The sequence below is a fragment of the Anopheles coluzzii genome, chromosome 2 (assembly GCF_943734685.1).
Source record: "Anopheles coluzzii chromosome 2, AcolN3, whole genome shotgun sequence".
In the NCBI taxonomy this organism is placed as follows: Eukaryota; Metazoa; Arthropoda; class Insecta; order Diptera; family Culicidae; genus Anopheles; species Anopheles coluzzii.
In genome coordinates this window covers 125,756,535-125,784,264 of record NC_064670.1, presented here as the reverse complement: position 1 = coordinate 125,784,264, position 27,730 = coordinate 125,756,535, and the positions used below count along the sequence as shown (strand labels likewise).

Genomic DNA, 27,730 nt, shown 5'->3' with positions numbered 1-27,730 from the left:
TGATCGATTTTAAATGTGTTTTTACTCCATTCGTGCTGCAATGTACACAATCATGGAACCGCGAGAGTTGATATATATTAACAGTAACCTGGAGAAATATCGCACAAAACAGGAATATTTAAAACTTGAATTATTTAAACTAATTTGCATATTAGCATACAACCAAACAGTTCGTTTAAGAATGTATAATTCATAAGGAAGAGAGGTCGAAAACGTTATCGATGCCGGTTTACGTGCGGTGGACAGCGTTACCTTTACCATTTTGCGGTCTCCTGAAACCACTACTACCAAGCATGATCAAATACAGAATTCCATACCCGACTAGATATGTATCGGGAAATCTAAACCAATCACGGATAAAAGATGATGTTATTGGATTTGCAATTATGAAACAGTGATCATACATGGTATGTGTATAGATTATGAAACAAGTATCAGGACAAGTTTACGATTGTGAACCAACCACAAAAGCATGAACAGGTGCACAAGGCCAACACAAATCAGTAATTTACTGTTCGGCGCTAGTGAGCATGTAATGATCGTCAACAAATGTCATTTGTGAATAATGGAACGAAAAGTTCTACAAAAGCTAGTGAGCCGTGAGTAAGAATTGTGAATAGCAAGAAGCAGTGTGTGTTCGTGTTTCATTAACTCCCCGTGTATGAAATTGCATAGCGAATTAGAGGGATACGAATCGTGGAGGAGGGATAGATATTTGAGTTTTATTTTGAAATTCAGTCATCAGTGTGTTAGTGTGTAAACAAAATCTTCTGATATGATGTCATATGAGACGTCCGACGCATTGGACATAGCAATACAATGGACAGATCGTTAAGCATAAGTTTAAATTTGCCGTTGTAAATTAATTATGCATGTTCGGAGAGCTGTTGACAGGTTCTCAACAATTGAATCTTCAAGCTTCTCTAGCAGTAATCAACAGCGAACGGCATTCCGTTGCTAAGTCGGCGAATGGTGATGTGAAAAACTTTGCTGAGTTGTGATTGACAAAAAAACGAAAATGGGCATTTTTTAGGATTCGTTGGGGTTGATAACTGCAATGTTTAACATAATACAGTGGTTCAGTTCACATTTGGTCAATAATTTCTTCTTAATAGAAGTATGAAATAATTTCTAAATTGCATCAACCTTATAGATATGATATCGGTATGCTATGAAACCGATTCTACAAAAATATTAGAAATCATCTTACCGTTCGTGTAGCATATACGCCTAAATGTAGGCTATATAAAACCAATCTTTGACACTGCAAAGCGGTACTCTCGTGATAAACCCAATCTTAAAATTTGCGAAATCAGTACGCTCTGGGTGAAATGCCAAATGCTTTAATTTAATATGTGGCATTAATATGTGCTTTGTTTGTATAACAGATGCTCAAAGCAAGATTTATAACTTGTTTCAGGTACTCCATTAAACAGTCCAGAACTTAATATTCAACACACGAAATCTTTGGAGAAATTTCATTCAGGTATGTGTAGTTTGTAAATAACTTTGATTTAGTAGTTCGCGAATAACTAAATAAAAAGCACTAGCGTCACTTAAGTCATGCAAACTATTCTTAAGCGATCGGACATAATAGATTCCAAACGAATATGATTATTATTTCTAAATACTAGATAAAACACTTTCGAAGCATGGCTCAATGCCAGATGGTAACATAACATACACTGAGATAATAGATTTCAAGCTGTTATGCACTTCAAATTCCCAATTTTAACTATCTCAATCCACTTGTGGTAAATTTAGAAGCCAGATTGTTTGTGCATGGGAAGAACGTCATTGTTGATGTTAAACAGAAATATGAGCATCTGTTATAGTATACTATAATGATTGCGACTTACACCTCTTATCAAACCTACACGCCACACTGTGTTACCTCTGCTTAGATGTATTGTGAAAACGTGTCCCGGCATTGCTGGTCAACTTTATAATTCCCGTTCTATTCTCCAACGTTGGAGAGAAACGCACATCCAATGAACGTATGAGTGTCAGTGAAACGGTGTAAACCCTTATCAGTAATTTTGATAACAGCCTGAAATGGGTAAACTTGTATATTCTAAGCGAAGTTTTCAACAGTGAAAAAGGCAGACCCAGGCCTATTTGTTGATGAAAAAAGTTAAGCTCCGAACCGCAAAGTCCCTGTGAATGTGTATATTTTTCTTGGCCACATAGTTCCTTTTAAAAGTAGTGCTGTTTTGATTTAATAAAATACGTGCTAACAAAATTTCTATAAAACAACGTGCCTCCACAAACTGAGTTTGAGCAAATCAAGCGCGAGGGAAGCAGCTAAAAAAACACATACGTCATCCCATCTTGCGTTCCATTGCACAGAAGAGCCAATCTTTTCGCGGTGGTGCGATGGCAATATGCATCAAAAAAGGAAATTTGAAACGAGAAAAAACACCCCTTTAGCATTCTATCGCTCCATTTCTCATTCACTCGAAAACGGCCTATCCAAATCAGATGGCTGCAGAGTGCACACGGGACATAAACACTCGACGTTTGCGTTTGCCAAGATTCGGCAGCATTCTCTTAGTTTTAGCCGGCGTCAGGCACGATACTGTTTAAAAGTGAAATTATACATTTCAACACCGTTCGTTGTTTGCTGAAGTGAAATGAGAAAGCTGTGGTAGTGCCATAATCAGTCTATGTGTGTTTTTCTATCGTTGCTTAAAGCACGTGAGCGCAATAGACGAATTTACGTAGCAAGCGTACAGTAAATATCTGTTTAAACAAATAATCATGATCATACACTTAACACAGTTTTGAATTTTTCGATCAGCTGTTCAAACGCTAGAACACAGTGGCACGGTCCAGATATCAGTACAGAGACGCAAGGAAAATATAAAGTGAGTCGCATAGTGATCCTCTGTTAGAACTGACTGCGCGTGGTGTTTTATGAAAACGAGCCGAGACACATTCCATTGCCGTGTTAGATTGGTTGAGTGCCAAATTACCTCTTTTGCATTCAATTCACGTCCCTACGTAAGCGCTAGAACCAAATAGGAGTGCCGGAAAACTGCGTTGGGATTTTATGTCTGAAACTGTTGTGCGTAGTGATTGCCATAAGCATATGTACGATTCTATACCGTGAACGAAAAGAATATTGCGATGGCTCGCTATTTTGGGAGTGTATGCAAAGGCACGTTTGGTTTGATGCCATTGGTATATCAACAATATCAACGATGCTAATCGAATAATGGTGTTAGTGAAAACAATGTGCAATTTTCAAAATCGTAGCTTGTAGCATCTGTTACTAATCCGACAGCCTAACTAACTCTATGGCCAACACCATTTACGTCTGTTCGGTACGTTTCGCGGCGTTCTTGCATTCACGGTAGTGACATTGATAATGAGTGTCGGCAAAACACACTGCCAAACCTATGTGGTGGTAGATTTGTGAACGATCGTGTGTTGGTTAAGTCGCGGATACGATAGGGTATACATACGATAGCACTTACGCGCATGGCTGTATGCGAGTGCAGAATGCGATCGTGTGAGTAAGAAGAAGTGTCATTTTGAATCGGAAAACATGAGGTGTAGTTCGTGTATCAGTGGCAACCGAGGTAGTCAATCGAGTAGCGACTATGGATCAACATCAGCGGTGAAGGCGAATAGAACAGCTGATTTGGTACACAGCCACCAGAACATGGATCAACAACCGGATGGAGAGCATAGCCCCGAGTATAGGGTGGATTCGCCTTCCTCAAAACAAGAGTGCCTAAACGGAATGTCCACTGTTGCAGGTGATTATCGCCATCCATCGATAATAATCGAAGAGCTCGAGGATGTTTACGACGACGACAACGATAACGGTGCCGTTGCAGATAGGGAAAGAAACCCATCTACAATCTTCCAACAGTACGAGGACAGTCATGATCCAGCCGGTGATAATTTTATTCGTCTCTCAACACACCCTTCGCGGCTAGAAGTGATACGAGAAGAAGAAACCAGCGAATGCAGTGACAGTGAATATTCACACATTTTACCGGCAAACGATCACACAGTTCAACTAGCGCCTGTGAATAATTTAGTTGATGAAGCAGGTGGAGACGAAAACACTGTTGCGCACGTAACAACCAAATTCAGTCCGGCAAATGTACTGCGCGAGTTTATAAAACACCATCAACGGAGAAAGCGGCGACGTGATATTCCGCGCCAGGGCGCTTCAACTCGATTTCAACAAAAAGAGCATCAGGTTGCAACAACGTGTATGTTAGTAGACACCAAGGAGAGCGACATGGCACCAGTTGAGTACAGAAGCATTTGCACCACGGAAACGGTCAATAATGAAATGATGCAGGCTGAAGTAATCAATATCGGTTCAAACTCAAGCAGTCTGGATGATCTTAGCGATTTAGACGCGGACAATTGGGAGAAAACACCTGCACACCTTGAACTAAAACTTGTCGATACACCCAGTTTTGAAGAATTTATCGATCATATAGATGCCGACGAACCAACTGATCCGCATATTTGTAAGGCAAATGACTGTACGCAAAATCTTGCGATTTCAGGAGATCAGTGTTTACAGTACGACATTCTCAACCACAGTGGAGATTCTGCAACGCATGCGCAGGCTAGCAATTTTCAGCCAAACCAAATGCGCGAGTATGAAGACGCTATTCTTAATGATTCTACGTTAAGTGGTGGCGTTCGTGATGATCTGTGTGAGCTTCACAATGCTGAGAGAGCCAACCGGCAGGTCCATAACGTAGCGAAGGAGATGAGCGAGTATAGAAATACTCTAAAGAGCGGAGCATCCGATACAACCGTAGCAACTGAAAATTGGTCATCGCTCGGGGTTAGTAGCTCCTCTGTAGTAGTCGTTGATCGTGATCGCGCATCGGCTGTCCTCGGTAATAATCACAATGCCATTACGGCTTTGAAGGATCCGCCATTCTCAGTGATCGATCGTGATCGTGCATCAAAGTTCGGCATCGATTCTACGGTGAATCATTGTGTTCGGGACGAGGAAACACCATCGCTAATCGAGAAAAACATGTACCCCTCGGAGGCAGACTCTACTGTTGAAACTGTTGTGAAAAAGGAAAATCAAACTGTTAAGACACCTACACCGCAACCCATTCCTGCGCCGCGAGTGGTGGCAAAACCGGCAATCCCGTTGCCTCCACCTCCGGTACACGAAAAGGCAAACGTGACTAATCTGGGTCAACTTTCGGCCGATTCAGCAGAAATCAACAGATCTGACACACCACCCCTTGCACAGTTAGTTCCGCTGACCGTAGAGGCGCTCTCGTCGAATTCGACCGGATCTTCTACCATTGGGCAAAATGCTCAAACTCATAGTAGCGGTCATCATAGTAAAAGTGATCATGCAAATGCTAATCAAACTAGTACGGAAGATTGTGTCGATGCAGTAGCATCACCTGAGCGGCAGACAATTTTGAAAAGCGCTTCGTGCGATGATCAAAGTGTTTTATTCAAATTAATACAAGACCAAGGAAGCACCGCGAGCTCATCGGAAAGACATCATCAAGAAAACGCAGAAAAACTCTGCAAAGTTTCCCCGGCAATCCATGCCCAGAGTGGTTGCACGGTAGCTGATTTGACACGAAACCAAGCGGCCCATGGGAGCAACATCGACCGTGAACCAAAAATAGAACAGAGCGATGTAGATCACGGTGGACAGAATTCATGTGCCAGTTATGAAGAAACTATTGTTCGGTTGCCCTCAAATTCACAAAATACTAGTTATGAAACAGTTACTAATGGGAGTACCAATACGACTGGAACACACATATTTGTAAGCCAGCATAAAACTGTGCACAAAGATCAATCAAAATTTCCAAACCGGTGTGCAGAACCGTTAGAAATTGCAAATGATTCCTCCACCTCACCGCACCAACCGAAGGAAGTAAAGGTAGCCGATATGCGTACAGAGATCAGTTTCTTAAAAGATGCTGAATTACAGGAAGAATTTCGCAAACTGGAAATAGAAACGGCCAGATTTGAAAGAGAGCTGCAACAAATCACAGTACCCTCCCATGAGTCCAATCCACCAAGGAATGCTGAGCCCGGCAGAAAATATTTTGTCTCAAAACAGAGGGATTTTGCTATAGAAAGATCTAGCGTTGCCAATATCAATAATACGATGATGATAAGCACAGGGGTTGGTACTGGTTCTGACAATCGACAAAAAGATGACAGTCTTAATACGATTGATCAACTTGAACAACATGATCTGCAAAGATCATTCATCAATAACCATCGCGCAAATAATGCTACCGTTGCATCCGGCCTTGGACCAATTCCTCCACCTCCACCACCACCTAACACTTTAACTGAACCCGCAACAAATAGCGAAGAAACGTTCACCAAAAAAGTCAAAGATCGTGTGCGAGAATTAATGGCATCGCAGGCCGCAGCTGAAGAAGCAAACCACGTCATCAAATTACGCGGCGGTGGATTTGCCAGCGCACCATCGACACCTACAGCAAGCCGGAAAAACATCGAAGCAGAGTTTAAAGAGTTTAGAGAAATCCGTCAACGCGAAGCGATCGCCGACAGGCAGCACTTTGAATCTACGACTACGCCCAACATCAACGTTTCGACAAAACAACAACCTACTCATACCGGTGAGTCTGCGGAACGACGGGATCAAACTAACAGCGCAAGTAGGTCCTGGATGTCCGTTCTAGTCCCAATCACCGTTGGGATAGTTGTGTGGAGTGTCGTCCGTCTCATATCACCCTCTTTCCGCAAATGATCAGCAATGTCTTCCGTTTCATAATATCCTTTTTCCACAAGCGTTCTGCAATATGTTTAACTTTGTGTTTGAAATTTGTAACCTTTTTTGTGAACGGCTTTTATAGACATATAACAATCCATTTTTTGTTGTACTTTCCATACATAAAATACTCATTAAATTGTTTTGTGCGTGAAGACTGGTCCTTATCATACGATATAAAAATGCTTTGTTCCCAATGATTCCCTAAAAACAATGACAGAAACTGTGAATGACTGTAAAATAATCACAATAAATAATTAGTGCGATTTAAATCCTACAACATTCCATATCTGTGCACCGACTATGTTGTATTATTTCCAAACTCATGTTTTAAACAAAGTCAAAGTAAACTCTACACGTTGATTTTCTATAAAATGAGGTTTTTATTGTTTCTATTTTTCTTTTCCAACTTTATGCGTTCCACTAGTGAGAAACTTTTCGCCGTCACGAATTCCTCTCGCAACGTCTAAAATATCATTTGTATCACGAAACAAACCCAATGATGCACCGGGAAAAGCCCGTGCAGGAGACCCATCAAATCACGACAATGAATCACATTTGGAAGATAATAATTCTACCGAAATCAAGGTTAATGTAGCGGCACTCATTGCTACACACCAGGAAAAGCAGCAGCAAAGTATTGGTTCCACAACTGCAGCACAACCTTTAAAAGGTGCCTCTACTTACCAACGAGAACATGCCGATAACAACGGTATTGTTTCGGCACAAAAAGATGAAGCAACTTCCGAACCGATAGTTAGCGTCAGTGACAAGTGCCAACAGTTCGAACAGCGTATTAGAAAAAACTCTATTGATAGTAGTGTTAATACGATTACCCAGCGAAAACCCTACAACAGTTCTGCGTCATTGGACGAATCGCAGCCAAAACCCGGTACGACCAACAATGGTATCTATGGACAAGTTTATTGTGATGCTGTTAATGCTGATAATGGTTCTTTCTCGGGAGCCGACTTGCTGCATGAGATTGATCACGCACTAGTGCTTGCTAAAGATTTCTTATTTTCGCGCGGTATGTTTAATGTTTGTCCTTTTTCTCCCCCGCTAATGATTTGCATTTGTAAGGAACTGTATCCTTATACGCATTTGATGCCCTGTTGTCTTCCCCGACTAATACCTGATGATGTTGATTTACTGATGCATTTAAACAATGCTTGTGTTATGTAAAATTCAAGGATTTATTATGTAACTTTGTACTGTTGCTGTTTGCTGCTTCGTAATTGCGTGTACAGTTTGTGTTAAGAGGTAACATAATCCTGATTTCTCAACAGTCTAACATCTTTAACGCGACGATTATAACACTCACTAAGCCATGATAACTGTTGTAACGATATGTTCTTTTAGCCTTTGAGAAAATACTTTACATTCACCATTTGTTTGGTTTTGTTTATCATGTGCTACCACAACAACATTTGTTGTGCTTCATCGATGTGATGAGATTGACTGCTTAATGATGCAGTCAATTGATGGGAGTGCAAAAGTTCCGAAAGTTCAATCATCTGTATCTGCATAGTTGAATTTGGATTATTAGGATAATTGTCAAACCAATGCACTAAGACCAGATAACACACATGTTAAATCAAACGGCAATACTTTACTATTAAGTTTCGAACCTGTAATATTCTTACTGTAATAACCATAACAGTGAGAAAGACGAATGATGTGTGATTTTTGTATTTATCTTCTTGGAGCAACCACCTTTTCCACTGATCAATTGGATCAAGCCATTCAAAACATTGACGTAGTAGTTTAAGCGGCATACGATGAACGTGAGTGTGCAGTGCAGAGTATCAATCTTATCCGATACCGAACTGATGATGAGACGCAGACTCTAAAGTAGACGGTAGAAAGCAAAGGTAGAGCGCGGTACGTAGACATTATTATTTTTAGCCATTGATCGCAAATATACGCTCACATATTACGATACGAGTGACGGCGTACGGACGAGTGACGGCGTGAAAAAATGGTAAACAAGAGCTACTCTAATACCGTTATAACGAATACACCTTTTTCAAACCCTATACCACGCCAGTTGAACGGATCAAGAGAACAGAGATGATTCTTCACAATTAGATAGGAAGAAAGTATCTTTTTTTTGTAAACTATTGGCTTCGGTCCAACTGAGTAGACGAAAGCTATAACCGTTGTGCACTCAGCAATACCAAGTGCGCATGGTCAGTATGCATACACACACCAACGCAGGGTTATACTTAAAACGGAGAAAAGAAAATGTTGTGCCGGACGACAGCAGCGAGAGAAAACTCGTTCTAAACGATCGACGCGGGCGATGGTTCTTCGCGCGTAGTCTGAGAAAAAGAGTCCAACCGAACAGTCATTTTTTGTAAATTTTCAAATCTTTTGCTGAAAGATCAGTGTAATCGTGTTATTTGGCGTGAGATGAAATGAGAAAATCCGCCATCACCATGTTGTGCCAATTTATGCATAGGATGTAGTTTCAATATAAAAACTTGCATACTTGCATACTGATTGCAATAGATAGATACGATTTGATTACGGCAGTGAATTTGTTCATTACACGGCAACAATAATAGTGATTGCTTTCGTATTGTTAATCACAGTGAAAGGCACCACGTGAATTCTACAGTGCATTATTATACACATACTTGATCTTAATTTTTTTAAATGAAAACAGCACTCATTAGTACATCGATCACATCGTGTTAAGTGACATCTACATATGTGCCAAGTGAATGCGTGTCGTGTGTATGATCCAGTGTATATTCCTGCTCTCTCACCTTCACTCTAGTTCTCTTTTTCTCTTTTTTTGTTTTTGAAACTGATCATTACATTTGTGTATCTATAATGTCGTTGTTATGTTGCAAACTTAAAGCCAACGTATTAAAGTTGAATTGACGAATTGCGATCGGCTTGCGATATAACGTAAACATACACACTCGTGCGGCAGACTACCCAAACGAAGTTGAAGATCCATTCAAGATCGTTAAGACGTCGAATATGGGTCAGGGTTAGTAGTCGAGTTTGTCTTTCAATTTCATGCATAGTCTTCCTTGGGAAGATTCTTATTGGAAAAAACATATTTGGCTTAATCCTAGGGACAATCTGTTTAGCGCACAAATACATCTAAATCAGTAGCGATAGTTGTTTTGTACATCATAAACCATCATAAACGTTTAATTTTATACGTTGCGAAACTAAACAGACATTAGCATATACTATAGCTATTACATGGTGGTCGATATGATTGCAGAGAGCGGAACAACGTTAACAATTGGCCCTAAATTTAAGGCAAAAACATCTAGCCTAGGTAAGTGAGGTTGTATGAATGCATAACCTAAGATACACAAAGTTCAAGGACTTTTTTTTGTTAAGATTTTTTGTAAAACTTATATTCCTAAAGATATCCTAATTTGATTTAGTGTTAATTTATACGTATTTTAAAAAAAAACATAAAATAAGATGTTAAGATCGTGATACATATCAGAATTTTTAATCATTTTAACACGTAATGTACGCTATTTTTACACAAAACAAGCATACATTCATACAAGCATTCATAGCCCGATCGCATATCAAAGACTTACGATACTGGCAGTGGTTAGTTCATCGTCTTTTCTCGTGCCTAATGATGTAATTTAAAGTCTCAGGCAGTGTAATCCAACACGAATGTTTACAATTGAAAATGAAAAACCTCAACAAATCAACACCCATCGATGTGCTGTCGTGCTCTCGCAAACTCTTGCCGTTCAGTTGCGAGGGTAAATGCTAAAAATTGAGTCCAGATGTTTACAGCTAGTTCATTTTTTCTGTCTGTACTTATGGAAGTGTTCCATACAGTTCACATACAGGTTCAAGGCACATGAGTCTTCTAGATAATGTAATACGCATTTTTTTATGCTTTGTTTTTTTTTCTTGTTACGTAATTATGATTTAGTTACGAACAAATTTCGAACACAAGACATACTGAAGAGAATTTGCGATTGATAACAGTGTTGAATGTAATCATGGTTCAGGCGACTCAAAATTGTAGATATATTTGTTGATATACAACTATACACGCATGGTTTCAAATTAATTATAAATATTCAAACAATATATTTATGTTTGTGGTGTACATAAACAATAATGCATATTTATTTCCAACTCATTCATGCTCATTCCACATAGAAAAAAAAAGTCGTCGCTCCAATTCAGATCTGGTTTGTCGAAAAATGACGAATTTATAAATAAAACTTGTATCCATCCTAGCGCGCAGTCCTAATTTTATAATGCCACACGGTTTACCATAAGCAAACCACAATCGTGGGACGCAAGTCTGACCAACCTCCGTCTGAAAGCAGACGTGGGAATAATATCCTCTGAATCACGCCCACATGGTTGTACATTGTATTCGCTGCGGATGGAAAACGATGAACGACGATAGAAGAAAAACTCACAAAAAAATTTTTTTTTTTTTTTCAAATATGTCCTTGCTCATTGAGATACGATTAAGGAAATGTGTTAACAGTGCTGATAAAGATTAAATCAAAAGTTCTGAAATATATTGCTTTATACTCATAAATCACGCGCGATTTTGTGTTCAACTACAAAAACATTGTAATCGAAAGGCTTGCTGAAATGGTCTAATATTGGTGCAGTTCGATTGATTATTTTAAACCATTCTACTGTTTTGCTTCTGTTTCTACTGTTCTACTGTTTTTAAAGGAGAATTTTTTTATATCAATCGCTTATTCCATAATTATTAAACGACAACATTTACACAAATCATACATAAAACCCAATAAAATAATATAAATACTTCTAGCTAACGTGTATTATCTGGCTTATTGTATTATATGCCACGAATATGCTTTGATACTGATCTTGTTGTTATATTTAAATCATTGTTGCGTTTATATGTGTACTTGCTATGTACATTTCTGAAGTTTTGTTGAAAACTATCATAACTCATTTGAGATTGAATATTTCAGGCGTGTGGTCCCCCTTCAATCGATCTACAGAAGTCCTAACCAAGGAAGAACTTGCCGAACGATCGTCATCCAAGAATAAGTCTAACACATCACAACAATCTCCCGTTTGGACACCACGCAGCGCGCCCCCATCACCCGCAACGGAACGTCGCGAATTCCGTCCAATCGGGTTTGAATCGCCGAAACCAACACGGAGAACTTTAACCCCAAGTCCGGCTGATCCTTCGACCGTGGTAGCGCCCCCCTGGAACCAGCCCGGCTACAATCCCCCACTGCCCATTTCAGACAACTTCAAACCTTACCCAATTCAAAACTCCGCCTCAAACCCAACACTTGGGGCACCTGTACGCTCGGCAAGCGCATCCACAACCTCACAAGGTCAGGTTACTCAAGTACGATTTCCACCCCAGCAAAAATCTACCATCTCACATGACCCAACGATAAATACACTTCTTAAATCGAAAGGTAAGAAATGTTCTATTAAAATTTGCGAAGCGAACCTATGCAAGAGTGCAATCATCTCACCGGTTTGGTAGCACAATTCTCTCCAGATCTTACGGTTATTGTTTGATCTGCATTCTACAGTTGAGTGTGCGGGCAAACGGGTAATAACATTTAGGCACAATACATTGCTTTATCAATATCCGCACCAAGTGTGTTGACTAACGACTAACCAATAAGTTTCATATCTAGATGGAAAAACAGCGACTATAAAAGCATCTGAAACATCAGAGAGCCAGCAGAAAGGCTCAAATACTAGTATTATTCGCACCTCATCGTCTTTAATGACGAACTCCTCTCGACAGAGTAGCGCGGGCATCATAAATCCTACAGCTAATCAAAAGCCTTTAGTAGGTCAGTACTTGCATCAAAATGGAAGCCGTAAAAGTATTTGTAAACTAATTTCTGTCCTCAATGTTCAATAGGACAAAGATCGGAAAAAGCTAGCACATCTTTGCAAGATAACAATTATTCCCAGGATCGCAAGATGCAACAGACAGCTCACAAGGTTGATGGCATCGGCCCTATTACCAGGGAAGGAATGCCACTCACGTTACGATCAGTAAGTTTCAAAGCATAGTGAAATGATCTTCAATCAATCAAACAACAGAAGTTTCAAAATGAGTAAAACGACCTAACTTGCTTTTAGGAAATTGATGAAGGCAATCGAGACAAATGGTATAAACAAATGTACCAAACGCTGCACAAAACCCAGGATGATGGTGAGTAATTGGGGTCTGCTTTGTTTATTGAAACAAAGAATCGAACAAAAACAAATAAACAGTGCATATTTCTATACTTTTTACACCACGCATTTTTCCCTTTTCAGCCGATTATGTTACCGTTCGATACAAAACTCGCAGAGGTGATAAGAGTCTGATTTATCTTCAGTTTCTACCGATTTACTTTAATCCTAACCATAAGATTACATATGCGCCATTTGCTCGTCTCCTTTTGTCATACATTTTGCACCCGTTTTATCATATTGATATCATTATTATCAAGTTATATAAAATTATATCTGGGTACCCCCGTAACATCTTATCAGACATAGCAATTTTTTACAACACGTAACAACATTTTGCACTTAAACCAACGTTTTACATGGGAGCACGTGTTTGTGCCAGTTTGCTTTAGCTATATACTTAGCTAGTTCTGGTAGTGTATCACTGTTCTTAATCGTTTCAAATATGGTTTTAGGATATCCTTACAAATCTAGCGGCTATCAGTCGGAGCCGGAACCAAACTACGATTCGGACTACACCGTCAAGTATAGCACACTCGATCGTAGACGAACACCGATCGGGCTAAGTTCGACTAGCTACAGCAAGTAAGTAAAACAGACATTTGTTTATTACTCGATACTCTCCCATGATACTATCTATGCCCATCTGTTAACAGGTTTAACACACTGCAGAACAAACCCACAACACCTCAACAGTACCACCAACAGTCGATAAAGTCGGTACATTCTTCCTATAAAAATCAGCCAGGAAAAATTGAAGATTACATTCCGGGCCGCTCGTCAATCTCGGAAAAAGAATCCAAAGAGGTAATGTTGCATGCAGCATACGGATGGAATTGGTTACAAAAAAGGAGCAATCTTACAACTTGCAATTGCAATCGTACTCGCTACCATAAACTAAATAATTATAAACAATTCACTGATCACTTGCAGCAACTTATGAGCATAGCGACTGTAAAAAGGCGACACATTGTTCTACTATAACACCAGCTAAAAATGCTGAATCAATTTCCACTATGTATGTTCCTGCCACACGGTTAATCTATTCGATTATTTTACTCTTCTCATTTCACGAATGACATTCCCACTGTTAACGATCTTCCACCCCTATTATTGTGTAATCACGTGTGTAAAATGTATGCGCTCACCATACAAAACACAGTGGTGGGATGAAGTAATGGACATTTTTAACGGGGTACGGATCTTCTTCAAATTTGATCTTTAATCTACGTTTTACGCATTATTTTGGGTTGATTATCAATGTTTTGCTTACTTTTTAAAACTTACACGTAGAAGGCTCGTATTTTTACTGCACTTAGGATGATCCAAGAATCGATCGGTGCTTTTCCGTCTCCTATGGGATTTAATTTGTGCTAACATGTGATGTGTATGTAATCATGCAAAACTAGGTCACATAGCTCATGTGTATCTGATTCTTTAACACGATTGAATTTATTCGCTTGTACAAAATAAAATACAACTAGCAAACCTAACACCACCGCAAAACCGCACCGCATCATGTATGTGTAAATAATAGATACCATTTTTCTAACACGCCCTATACTACTCAAAGTTTAATACTCACAATAGCCAATGAAACATTTCTTCAAAATAAATATTTGTCTACAAGTGAACATATAAAATTGGGACCGTTCATACAATAAGACACTTTTGCTGCTTCAAATTGCTATAGTTTATTTTATCCTTTACGGCGCAACTAATCCTTCAGACTATCAGCCAGCTTAGGATTTCTGTCCAATAACACTCCTTGAATTGTTCTTCTGCAGGCACTACCAACATAATAACGCTCGATTTTATGTATTTTGCAGCAATTAGAGCATCAGAAACTGACGACTAGCAAGACATACACTGAAGGGAACTTATCAAGGTAAGAGTGCATCCGATAGCCCATGTTAAACAGAATTTGGAATTAAATACATATTGTTGTCACATAACGCAACGAGGTAGCCGACCACCAGTAAGTAACCGTGATTGTGTTAAGGTACACGAAGCAAAACCCGATTAGGGAGAGCGAAAAGGGTATATGATCGATCATAGTATTTAATTTGATTTAATGCAACATTCTTCTCGGTTCGGTAAATCTTATCTAGGTTTTCCAAGCATATTAACCTAAGATCCCTACATCTATTCAATCATTTCAGAGCACTGAAGGAACAAGGGTACGAGAGTGATTCTACGCTGGTCTTTCGTAAACGAGATCCTCCCGCCAGTGCTGCATTGAGTCCAGTAGAGCAAAAGCAATACTATAAAAACATGCAAGCTGGGGGCGAAGTCCCACTACAAGGGTTTCGGAAACCTGCTCCAGAAAGGCCAAAAGGTAAGTCGTCATGCTATTGATCTACTATAGCACCCTACCACACCACCATACATGTCACTTTTCAAAACTACCATTAATATTTCCCGATCTATTCATTCACCTCGTCTTCAAGTACTCACTAACACTGATACTAGATAACAATCTCATGACCAAGCTGTTGGCTTATTTTTCATGCGGGTCTCACATTGTCTTAAATGTGTGCAATAATTAGACTACATCAAGGACGGATCGGGTTTAGGGTGACGGTGGAGGGATTTTAGAGTATTACTTCTTCTACTTTACAACACAATATTGGTGATGGTGGGTACGTTAGTACAAATGGAGTAAATTTACCAACAAGCAAAGGCACCTATTTTTAACGCAAAATAAATATATTACTTTAAAGTTAATGTGTGACCATTTTTACAACACAGTTTGATGCACATGAAAAATGTACCAGTTTAGCAAACGGTTCAACCAGCATCGCGTGGAACACAAAAGTGTGAGTGTGGCAAGAGCACTGCTGCTGATTATAGAATTGATCCTACGCACACCTGCCGAAAGTTGCACCAATCTATTGTATAAACGAACCGATTTTCATTGAGTTATCTCTCCCGGGTTCCGTGGATCGGTCTACCGTAACCCATGTTTCCAAACAGATCACAGTGAAGAACAGATCGAGTCGGATTTGATGGTGGAAATCAAGGAAAGTATGACTGGCAGCCAATCCAACGGCGCAAATGCCGGAAAACTGGCCATGTCCGCTGACGGCAGTACCAATCCATTCCGCCATCGGGAGACCATTGCCTGTTATCCTATTACAAACATTCACCGACCGCTGGACATGTTTGGACCTTTTCCGAAAGAGTACCGCACGTTCGTACCACCCGCACCGCCGAGCCGAAAGTCTTCGCGCAGCAACTCAACGTTAAAAATCATGTCGCAGGTCAAAACAAACACATTCAATAGACGTACGATGCTCGAACGAACCACCACCACAACGTCGTCATCGTCTGGAATGAAACAACCATCAAAATTCCGTTCAAAATCGGCGGGACCCTTATTCTACGGGGGTGCTACTTCGAGCTCTTCGATTGTAACATCCGCGTCGCTGATGAAAGAGGAAAAAAATCAAGAAAACAGTACACGAGTAGCTTCCAAACGCTATACCGCTGGCTCGTATCGGACAAGCTCGAGCAGCCCCACCGGACAGCAGCGAAAGGCGAGTCAAAGTCCGGTGGCATTCGGTAGAGGCATCTCGAAGGAGCGTACGTTCGCGGAAGAAAAGAAACGCATCGAGGAAAAACTACCCAAAATTGTTTCAGTTTCAACAAGCATTTTGCGCAATCCAGAACTAAAATCTCCGAATGAAGTCAAGAAAGCCTTGCGCAGTTCGTATCTTCCGATAGTGGGCAGAGTAGAAACCCCTGAAAGGTCATCACTGAAACGCTACTCATCGCATGGAACGTATCGCAGCGCATCAAGCATTTATTCTTCGAACAAAAGTATTAATCGAGTTTCATCTCCTGCTTCGACGTATAAGAGGGAAGAGAAGAATGGCTCACATCATCACCAGCTAAAGAAATCCTTCAATCGGAAATCCTCCACAGTGCGCACCACGACGCCAAGCATCACAATTAAAACAAGCTTCCAAAAAGCATCGAAAGCTTTCGGGCTCAAAGCCAAAACATCCTCAAATCAAAGTCTCGCCCGTACTTGCTCGACTTATTCAATCGATTCTACCAATTCCAAGACCCGACGATCCCGTATTTCAGACGGTCCATCAAGCACCATACCACCGAACAGAAACCATCCGAGATCTGCTCAAAAAATATTTCTGGGCAACAGTCTAGACCGTGGACTTAAGACTGTAAAGACCAAATCACCCACACCAGTGTTACAGGAAACACACCTTCAGTCTATGGTACAACGTAACGAAAGTATGCGCAGTGATGATTTCTTCCAGAAACTTTTCCTTCGAGGACATCCGCCCCAAGGTGAAACAGATGGCGATGGAAAACCGACAAGTGTACTAGAAAAAGCCCGCATGTGGAATAGTCTTACGTGCCGTTCGGAGCCTTCACTCAAACAATCTAATTACTATCTCTCTCAAGTGAAGCCCGTATCATCCTCCAAATTTAAAACCAACGACCGGTCCGATATTTCAGAGCTATCCACTGCATATCAAATCGTACGCCAGATTGGTGGAGACGTAATCGAACAAGTAAACCGGTTCGAATCGATGATAAAACTCACGGATAATCAGCAAGACGACCAACATCAATTTGGGTACGTTCGTGGGCGACGTATGGAAATAGATTACAGCTTCCACGAGCGCAGCCGCAGTGAGCCACCGGCAGAGAAAACGACCACCACTACCACTAGTACGATTATACAGGAAGAGCTGATCGGTACAGACACGCCAAGAACGATCGTGGGTCGACGGTGCCAAATTGCTCAACGCATATCCCGGTCGCCCTCCTGTCGACGCATCCAGTATCTCAAAGGGAAAGAAGGACAGGTAAAGAAAATCATACGAGCACGCAGCCTGAGTGGTACCAACGGACAGCGGGGTCGTTTGGACAAACCCAAAGATGAGCTGGTCCGCAGCCACTCACTAAATCTCAGCCAAGATTCCAGTGTATCGCGAAGTCGCTTTCGTGAGCTGAACACTTTCTACAATAGCCTCGAGCGACTCGGACAGCTAGAACGCGAAACGTCATCTTCGTCCAACGACTTACGGCCTTCTCGGCGCATGCGAGAAGAAGAAATCATCGACTACGATCTCTGGAAGCGTGTACGCGTCCAAGAGAAAGCAGAACGTGAGTTGAGTCAGCTGAAGAGCAAGCTCAAACAAGATCAGCGCGAGAAGGATCTGTTTTTCTTGCCTCGCGATCCAGAAGATGTACGCTGGCGAAGCGACCTGGATACGGGACTGCGCAATCGAGAAAAATCGGTAGAGGATTTAAAATGTATTCTGAATGAACAGGCGCTTAACTTTGAGGATGCAAAACTACGTGATCTCGAAACTCGCAAAGACCATTACAAACCGCTGTGGCGGGGATCATCAGTCATTGATGTCGCCTCCCATTTGGAAGAAAAATATTCTACTCAAGGCGAAAAAAGAGATGAACCCCAGTCGCTGGATATTATCAGCAGTAACCTACTCAGCACACTATCGTCGGAGCAAATGAAAAAACTAAAGAACCAACTGAGTGAAATTTATAGCAACAGTACCCCAAAGGACCCGGCCACGCCATCGCGCGTTTCCTCCGAAATGTACCATCATCAAGAGGAATACATTATCAACGTGCCCGAAAGAGCTAGCCGACTGGAATCGTTGCTTAAAGTACGCAGCCACTCGGTGCTCACACAGGATAAAGTAAATCAATGCCAGCTTCGAGCGCAATCGCTTAAACTCGACCATAAAACCGGCGAAAAACTGGCCAGCAAATCATCCGCCCAGAGTAATCAACAAACCTTTCAAAGCAACTCCTTGCCTTCAAAAACATTTGATCGAGTTGCTCTTTCACGATCGCTCTGCCAGGAGCTAAAGGATAAAATTTTGGAAAAGCATCATACACTACCATCGATCGGTAAAAAGAAAAAAAATGCTCGACCAACAATTCTTGCGTCGGAGGCATCGATATTCTCATCGTTAGAGAACACCAGGAAAAGGGGCGATGCAAACACAACTTCATCAACACAACAACCGTTAAGCCGACAACAAACAAGTGAGGGTGCCAACAAAAATATTGAGGATAGGGCACGTAAAGAACGGCTACAGTCGCACTGCGACACCGAAAGTATCTCCTCAGAAACCTCCAACAAAACGGTCATTTTTCGCAGTCAGACATTGTGCCAGGCTGCAGCAGACGATGTACCTGTAGAGGATATCAAAACTAAGATCAAGTATTTTGAAAACAAGCAAGGAGAGGACACTCCCACTGTGACCATTTACCATGCCCGAGAGGATTCGTCTCTCTCCGAGGATGAGTCCGGGACTAAACAACAAGCAGCAAGCAAGAAAAGCGCAGCTAAAGGAACGTCCGGTTCAATGATAACGCTATCCCAATCATTCACTGATCTGAAAGATCTTTTCGGCGAAAAGCGATCGGTGTCCTGTTCCGCCTACACTGCCAATAGTTCCAGCCAGGAATCGAAGCGTACTTCAGTGCGAAAAATGTCACCGAAACGCTTCACTTTTCGATCCCGAAGTTCCACCCCGGACTACGCTACCTGCATACAGACGGGTGAGGTGAAAAAGATTAAAGATAAGTTTGAAAGTTTGGACGTGAACATATGGCGCCAATCGGAAGACATCGCAGTAAGTTCAGAACGACATTATCAGAGCGATTCAGAGCTAAGTCGCCAACCGTTCGGCGAGTACGAGAAACGTGACACTGAAAACTCCAGCAAGAAAAACCAAAGCAAGCAAACGACACCATCTACGATCGTGCGCCATCACGAATCAGGGGACGTTTCCCGTATCACACATAAATACGAGGCACAGTCGGAACGTGCCCGGTGCCGCAAATCACGTAAAGATCGCGTAATATCACCCATACCAAAAAACCCCTTTCGGAAGGATGATCGGTTCATGCCGCATATAAACGTCATCAGCAAGACAGCGTCGCTTAAGCAAGAAATTAAGCCTACGCGTGCTCTCCACCAACATCATCAGCATCATCCGTCAGCCAAAACGACGTCCGCCGTGCTCCAGGCGCCTCATGAAACGTGCGCATCGTCTCGAACTACTCCAACTCCAACTGGCAGCGCACGTCGCAGCGCGTCCTCTGGTAGTGAGGAGTTTGAAAAGCTCAAAAGTAAGTTTGAACCCCCAGCGGAACTTTCGCTGCTCGGAAAGATGTACACTTCCGTGCCTGATATTCGTGAGTTGAAGGACATTTCCGGCTATTTGTCCGGTACGTGGATTGCACATCAATTCCCCAGGCCGACGGATAATGCACGCTCGCTTGCTGCACCAAATCAATCGCCCCCGGGCAAGCTGATTGTTCGCAAGGGATCGGCTCCGAGCCCGGATCGTCCTCACCGCCACCACAATGCTTTCCGTCCCCTTTCGAATCAACCAGACTCGCTTCAATTGCACTCTTCTTCTGCACCGCGGCAGTCTTCCAAACATCGAAAGGTGTACGGCGACTGTAACAGTAACGATGGGGCAGATTGTCTCAAACAATTTTATACCACCAATGGTGATACATTTGGCGATCACAAGGATGCTTGCGAAAGTTCCAAGTCCAACCGCCGCTTAGAAGCTGAAGCCCTCTGGAGAAAGATACAATTAATGACTGGCAACTCAACCGCAGGGACGAGAGGACAGCTCGACAAACCATCTGTTACATTCGAAGGTTTTAAATTGATTTCTTACATTTTTACTTCTTCAACCGTAGACTTACTCTATATGAACCACTGTTGTTTATTACTCTTCTAACAATTGTGGAAACATTTCGAGCCCTACTCTCTAAACTCAATGTTGTCAATTACGTCTTACGTTTATTTTCGCTCGCTATCTGTAACGTATCATGTCTAGTCACCAACTTAACCTAAGCCCTCTGCTCTGTGTCTCATACTCTTCTTACCATCATCAACTGCCACTCTGTACTATGCTTCGAACAAACCGTTTAACTGTCTCAATTACGCATTAAGCTGGTGTATTCTCCCAATCAGCTGCTAACATATCCTACCCCTTGTTCAGAGGATACTCAAATGCTATCGCACCCACAAACAAACTCATCGATCATCGTCCAAAATCAAACCATCTAGTCCGTGTCTCGACTGCATTGTCTCTTCAATTCGTTTGCGCATCCCTTTAGAACCGCACGTCACGTTCCCTTCGCCCCTCCTGAAAGGAGCACAATCACCACCACCACCACCACCACCACCTCCAACCTTAATTTCATCATCACCGATCGCGATCACCACGAACGGCCCAGGTGAGTCATGTCCGTTTTCTGCCAGCAGCAGCAGTAACAGCAGCCGCAACATCACCAGAGACGGAAGCACTGATCAAAAACGTCCCCCCTCGGTTTGGTTTCTGAGATCTTGGCATCATCATCGCACCGTATCCCTCACACCCAGCCCTCATCACCTTTGATCAAGTTATTAGCAATCGAACAACGAATCACACATTTTAATTACATCTCAAGATATCTTGCGACAACAAAAACAACAAAAGTTATTTACGAACAAAGCCACAGCGACATTGGCAACTGATTCGGGGAGCTACTATGCGTTGCTCCTCCTCAACCCGGCACTTCTTGCCTAATGGATTCGCAGGTACTCTCGCAACTTCGTCCCATTGCGGGGCTAATTGGTGAAAGTTAGAAGGGCTGTTGAAGGTGAAAGTAAAGCACGAGGTAAACTTCATACGGCAACAGCTGATTATTCAGTATTCAACACTTTAACATACTTGTGTATGCAAGTGAATAAGGAATAAGGGGGTTTGATTATTTTATCTATTTTATATTTTTCATCCAAAAAGTGGCAACTGCCTATTGTTGTATCAATCCCAAACAGGCTTATACAGAAATCAATGTAATTGCTTTATTTCAAAGGATTCTTTTAACTGCTTAGACATGATGGCTTCATCTATTGTGTCCAAGTTGACTATGGCTATACTAATCTGCCTTTACTACAAGCTCTATGCTGTGTTAACTCTGTATTCTACCGAAACAGTGTTTTACACATTGCTGTTAAACAATGTTTAAATGACATAAGTATTGAAGAGCATGGAAGAGGTACCCGAAGAACAAACCATAATTACCTGCACACATTTCAAAGCAAACATACATCATACATCTGGACATATTGATCAAAACTGCTAAAGTAAGAGAAAGAGCGTACGATCGAATGCAAACACATAAAACCCAACATTAAAAGAGAGCGAACCGAGAAATGCGCGAGCAACATGCAACCGAAACTACCGGTATCGCGTGCTGGGGGAGCCACTGCACGAGAGCGCCAGATTGCTTCGTACAAAGGGGAAGGGATAAATATGCGTCGCACTGGGGCCTTTGCACAGGTGGCTTCGCAAAGGTTTCGCTTCTCGGTCACACCGTTCACGCGCTTTAAGGGTCGCGTCACTCGTTCAGTTGCTTTCGAGAGTGTGATTCACAACAGTTTTACGTGCGAGTAGCGCGACGTGCTTCTAAACAAATATGTTTGCAGGTTCGTTCGTACCATCCTCTTTTTATCTGGTGCAATTGGTGATTTTTGGAATGATGTTTTAACCAGCTCGAGTTGCAGTTACAGTGAGACAAATTAACACAATTTAAAGGGTTCGTTATTTGAACGAAGCATAATGTGCTAGTAGTGTGCAACAAACAGTTTATAATGAAAATTAGCACGTTTTGCCATGCAGCTAACGAAACGGCTGGGGCTTCTTCGAACGTCTAAACAAAACTGCAAACTGAAGTGTATAGATCATTTGCCATCCGCAATCGCTCATCCATTCTCGCGGAGAATTCAATCGTATGTTACACGTATGTCAGCTCGTTCGCTCACTGACTTACTTTATACACAACCTAATATCGTCGTACCATGGTGATACGTTACCATGGGTGACGTAAAATCATCGACTAAACAAGAGATAACACAAGCATAAAAAATTGAATATATTGTGCTCGTTTCTCAATGCGCTATTGCCGTCCGTCACACGCGTGAAGTGTTTTCATCACAAGCAGTAAGCGGTTTTGTTATTCGAAGCGTAACACTCCCGCGTAATCAATGCGGCCGGTACCGCGTACCGTTATAGTCTCAGGCTCACCGATGCTCTTTCTAACATCATTCACCGACAATCCGTCACAAGGTTAAGCTACGGGAATAGTGTACCGATATACAACAATAGCGTTATCCGCAGCGATATGCATTTTTTGCAACATCAATTTAAAAAAACAAAATCATAAAGTGAAAGAAAAGGTACAGCAGCAGTGTTGATTTTTACTGGCAATTGACACACGCGAAATTAGTTGGGCAAGACATTATGCGCATTACGTTTGTTATCAAAAGCAACCAACAAAACAGGAGACGAAGCGACCGAGGTAAGTCGTTAAACGCCGAGAGGGTCTTACATGTGATGTAATGCTATTTGGGTAGTGTTTTGATGCGCTTTTATTTTACTGCTGTGCCTTTATTTTTTAGTAATGGTCACCATGATTATGTTTATGACACCGTCCTTTTAGCTGCCCTTTTCTGCCGATCGCGGGCAGACGCCTCTATGTTAATGTACTGCATTCGGACGTACTTAAAGATACGATGAAGACGAAAATATACTGTTAGTACACCCGTCTTAATAGAATCACAATGCATATAGTGTGCACAGGCATTGCTTATTGTTTTGCTGCTACCCAATGCTGCTATATGTACTTGGGTCCGATACCACACTCCTAATGGTTTGCTCTCAACAGCTTTATAATTGCGGAAAAGATGATCATACACGAGTATTAAGCAGTTATCCAATCGCATATTTATGTTCATGGCAAAGTTGTGCTCGAAAACGAAACAGATAGCTACTAGCCACCAAGCCTGTGAAACAATGTTAACGGAGTGTGTGTTTGGGTGTGCGTGTGTGCACGCTCGGACTGCACGCGTGGTCATTCCCCAAACACGGACGCTCGTGTGGCGTCAGTTGCACCACAGGCCGCAACTCGCATTTGCACGCTTTCTCCTGAGGAGGAAGGGCATAAAATCGTAGTTGCAGGGCAGATAAACAAGCTTCCAAGGGGACCGACAGCGGTCAAGGTACAATAAAAATATGATACTTCTTGCACAACATGCCTCCACAACATACAGGAACGACGCATGAGCATTAACATCCCCCTCCGGACTGTTTCGCATAGTGGTGGGGAGGCAAGTGAAAGTGATGTAAAACAAAACTGACTGATTCCTTAACTTTTGCCGGCTCTTGTGCCGCTAGTAACATCAACCACACACATCGGCAACGGAAACAGTTGGTTTTGTTCACATTAGGATTTAAAGCAATAGACGGCGATGATTCACCACTCCATTTATTTCCTTATACACAAGATGATACGTACCCTCTTAACAAGATCGAGTCCCCATTTCCCGCCAAACTTGAGTACTGTTGCGATGCTAAAGCAGAATCACGTTTTGACATTACCTCAACCACATTTGTGTCCCACAGAGTCTCCGCGCCGCTACATCGAAAGTGATGTCAACATCCATTACAAAACGCCGATCCGGTTCGAGTATAAGGAACCGATCCCGGACGATGAACTTGCCTATCGGCAGGCGGAGCATATGCGACGGGTTTATCAGGAAGAACGCCGCCGGAAGTACATACATGAATTGGAAGACATGAATGCCCGGCGGCACATGGACAACATTTTGCCGTCGCAAAAATCGCCCATCCCGCTGAACCGGTATGACGATTTTCCCGCTGATCTGTCTCCGAAACCGCTGATCGTTCAGCAGCCCAAAACCATTGCTCGAGCGTTGTACAACTTTCAGGGACAGAGCGTAAGGTAAATTCACCACCGTTGTATTCGTTTTCAGTACAGGCCCGTTTATGCATCACAATAACACTCTCTCGTTTCTAGGGAACTGTCTTTCCGCAAGGGCGATATCATTTATTTGAGAAGGCAAATCGATAAAAATTGGTACGAAGGAGAGCATAATGCCACGGTCGGCCTATTGCCAGCTAATTATATAGAGGTAGGTGCAGTTAGCATCCATCCCAACTTAAGGGAAAGCAATCAATCCGCATGTAATGCATTTACGCTCCTTCTCAGATTCTTACTAGAGACAACGTGAATGTAAAGCAACCGCTACCCAAGAAACCCACTCGGGAAGGTAAGGCAAGGGCTAAGTTCAATTTCACCGCACAAACTGCCGTCGAGCTGTCGCTTCTGAAGGGTGAGCTGGTGACGCTCACGAGAAGAGTGGATGACAACTGGTTCGAAGGCAAAATAGGAAGCAAAAAGGGAATCTTTCCAGTATCGTATGTAGAGGTAAGCCATTGCCAAAAGTGTTCTCATTTCACTGTGTGTTCGCCCTTTTAAACCAAAATGTATGCTCTCTCTCTCTCTCGCTGTTCGACACACACAAACACACACATACAGATACTGACCGACATCGATGGTGAGGAGAGCTACGACATCGAACCAATTGTCAGCCGCCCTCAGTCCGCTCTGGGAGTCACTAGCCAAACGTCACAGGCACTGACAACGCACTTCGACAACTCGCACACCAACGGCCGCATCTCGCCCGGTATCGTACGAGAAACGAAAACGATTCAGAAAACGGAGGTTTTGCACGTAGACACATCTAATGAACCTATATCGTAAGTGTATTAGCACAACCACCGTATGACGCGTTGCTATAGTTTCCAGTTGCTTCTGATCGTCTGCTTACAGCTATCGCGCTCTGTATAACTACAAACCACAAAACACAGATGAACTAGAGCTGCTGGAAGGGGATGTAGTCTACGTTTTGGAGAAATGTGACGATGGTTGGTATGTCGGCACGTCCGCACGCACAGGATGCTTCGGCACGTTTCCCGGAAACTACGTCAACAAAATGTGAGACAGCGGATGATGATGTGTCTTTGAAAATCTTCAACTCAACATCACCAAACCCCGCCCGAACACCCATGGTTCTGGATGCACGCGGAACGAAACGAAACGACCGTGTCAATGCACACAAAAGGGCAGCTAAAGGCTAGCACGATAGCAATGTTTTAGTGGCCGCCTACACCGCGAGATAAGAACTAACTCTCACCCTTGCCAACAATTCACCTACATTTGTGATGCGACAAAGAGCAATACCAAAAAATCACAACCATACAAAAAAAGCTAATTCTATCGAAGTAGTGGCTTGCTAGTCATAGTGATATCTACCATTTACAACCAAACGTGGAAAGAGTTGATTATGCGTACAAATTAATTACTATTGTAAAGCATAACATAGAAACAGAGAAGAACATTAGCCGTTGTTGTTTGTAGCTTTTTGGTCCACATGCAAACAAACAGAAGAAGAAGAAGAAAAAAACACATTTGCCTTTTTTCAAACAACAGCAACAAAACAAATTATTGGACTAGTGTCGTAGCAAACAATCGTAGCAAAACGTAAGCAAAACAGAGGTGCCTTCATACCACAAGCAATTACGATCCCATTAAAACTCAGATTTGATTCACAGGGACTGACAAACTGAAATTGCCTTACAAATTCAATTTTCTTCGACAAAGATTTCGATAAAACTAACGGAAGCGTTACCCCATCCGCAAAAAAACAAACGATATTGCTTGCCTTCGGTTCAACTGATTAAATCTAGTGAAGCCAAACAAAACAATGCGCACCAGGGTTAGCATCACCACAAAGTTTAAGCAAATCTCGTCTGGATATCTCATACCTTAACCGTTTGTAATGCACAGTAGGAACATTTTAATTTCGTGTGAACACTGACTCACCTTCATTTATGCACGCATCCTAATAACATAATGCAGTGCATTAACACACTCAAATTGTGTTTGTTGTTTCTTACATAAGAATAACTCACTTTCGATGTTTATCGTAACCGAGTCGACACCTGATTAAACGTAACATGTTTCAATAAACGATCACATTGTGTACAATCAAAAACTGGTAAACAAAAAACACACACACTAACTTTAATCGTTATCAGCTAGTGAGATGTATTAAACTTTATGCCCAGCATACCACCATTAGCAACATAACAACTAGCTACAACTTGTAACGGTCATCTAAAGAGAAACCCTCCCCCAAATCAGATACTTAACCAATTGTTCAGCAAGATATGCACGTTTTAGTCGAAGAGAATCCTATTGATAGGTTTTAATGACACGTGGTATAACTTTTCCTTTGAGTGGTTTAATAATAATACAATAAACATCCAGACAACTACTGGCCGAATTTTCATATTATTAAATAAAAAACACCCAATTGTATCCGAAACATTATCTTACTTATGATCTTATTTACTGGCAATAGTGTAAAATGCACTAAAGATTTAAATAATGTGTATTGAAAATGTAGACCACCAGTCATGTACCACCAGTCGTCAACTCGTACGACTTAACGACATGCCCGTGATGGGTTCAAGCCCCGAATGGACCGTGCCCCCATAGATAGGACTGACTATCCTGCTATATGCGTAATCAGTAAGTCACTGAAAGCCCATTAGTGGTACAGGAAGGCCTCGAGTGACGGAACGGTTGTCGTGTCAGATAAGACAAGTATTGAAAATGGAACCGGTGGTATCATTTTAACGGTCATATTAATTTCGTAGCATAGAATTTGAAAACCCCACACATTTAACGAAGATATTCAACATTTGACGAAACATAATTGTCAAACAGTTTTGTCAGGTGACGACAGCACATACTTGTTTCAATTTTGACAACTTTGACACTTTATCATCTGACACAAGCGCT

At 41.9% G+C, this 27,730-nt stretch overlaps 1 protein-coding gene across 11 annotated transcripts in view; it reads left to right on the top strand.

Annotated features, from left to right (window-relative positions):
- LOC120950637 (uncharacterized) overlaps window positions 1-27,200 on the top strand; it is a 31,483-nt gene extending 4,283 nt beyond the window's left edge. Inside the window, exons 1-20 of one of the 11 annotated variants that reach the window (XM_040368837.2) lie at window positions 3,581-3,702; window positions 3,765-6,617; window positions 7,197-7,661; window positions 10,017-10,073; window positions 11,737-12,201; window positions 12,430-12,591; window positions 12,663-12,799; window positions 12,887-12,959; window positions 13,067-13,102; window positions 13,438-13,567; window positions 13,639-13,789; window positions 14,145-14,177; window positions 14,812-14,870; window positions 15,145-15,320; window positions 15,959-20,125; window positions 24,463-24,802; window positions 24,878-24,992; window positions 25,070-25,288; window positions 25,400-25,620; window positions 25,694-27,200. In XM_040368837.2, the coding sequence (XP_040224771.2) occupies window positions 3,684-3,702; window positions 3,765-6,617; window positions 7,197-7,661; window positions 10,017-10,073; window positions 11,737-12,201; window positions 12,430-12,591; window positions 12,663-12,799; window positions 12,887-12,959; window positions 13,067-13,102; window positions 13,438-13,567; window positions 13,639-13,789; window positions 14,145-14,177; window positions 14,812-14,870; window positions 15,145-15,320; window positions 15,959-20,125; window positions 24,463-24,802; window positions 24,878-24,992; window positions 25,070-25,288; window positions 25,400-25,620; window positions 25,694-25,862 (10,047 nt within the window). In that variant the 5' untranslated portion in view covers window positions 3,581-3,683 and the 3' untranslated portion in view covers window positions 25,863-27,200. Of the gene's footprint in view, window positions 1-1,802; window positions 6,618-7,196; window positions 7,662-7,828; window positions 9,774-10,016; window positions 10,074-11,736; window positions 12,202-12,429; window positions 12,592-12,662; window positions 12,800-12,886; window positions 12,960-13,066; window positions 13,103-13,437; window positions 13,568-13,638; window positions 13,790-14,144; window positions 14,178-14,811; window positions 14,871-15,144; window positions 15,321-15,958; window positions 20,126-24,462; window positions 24,803-24,877; window positions 24,993-25,069; window positions 25,289-25,399; window positions 25,621-25,693 lie in introns of those variants that run through there. The other 10 variants (XM_040368832.2, XM_040368835.2, XM_040368836.2 and 7 more) reach the window with 10 other exon arrangements.
- The last annotated feature ends 530 nt before the right edge of the window (window positions 27,201-27,730 follow it).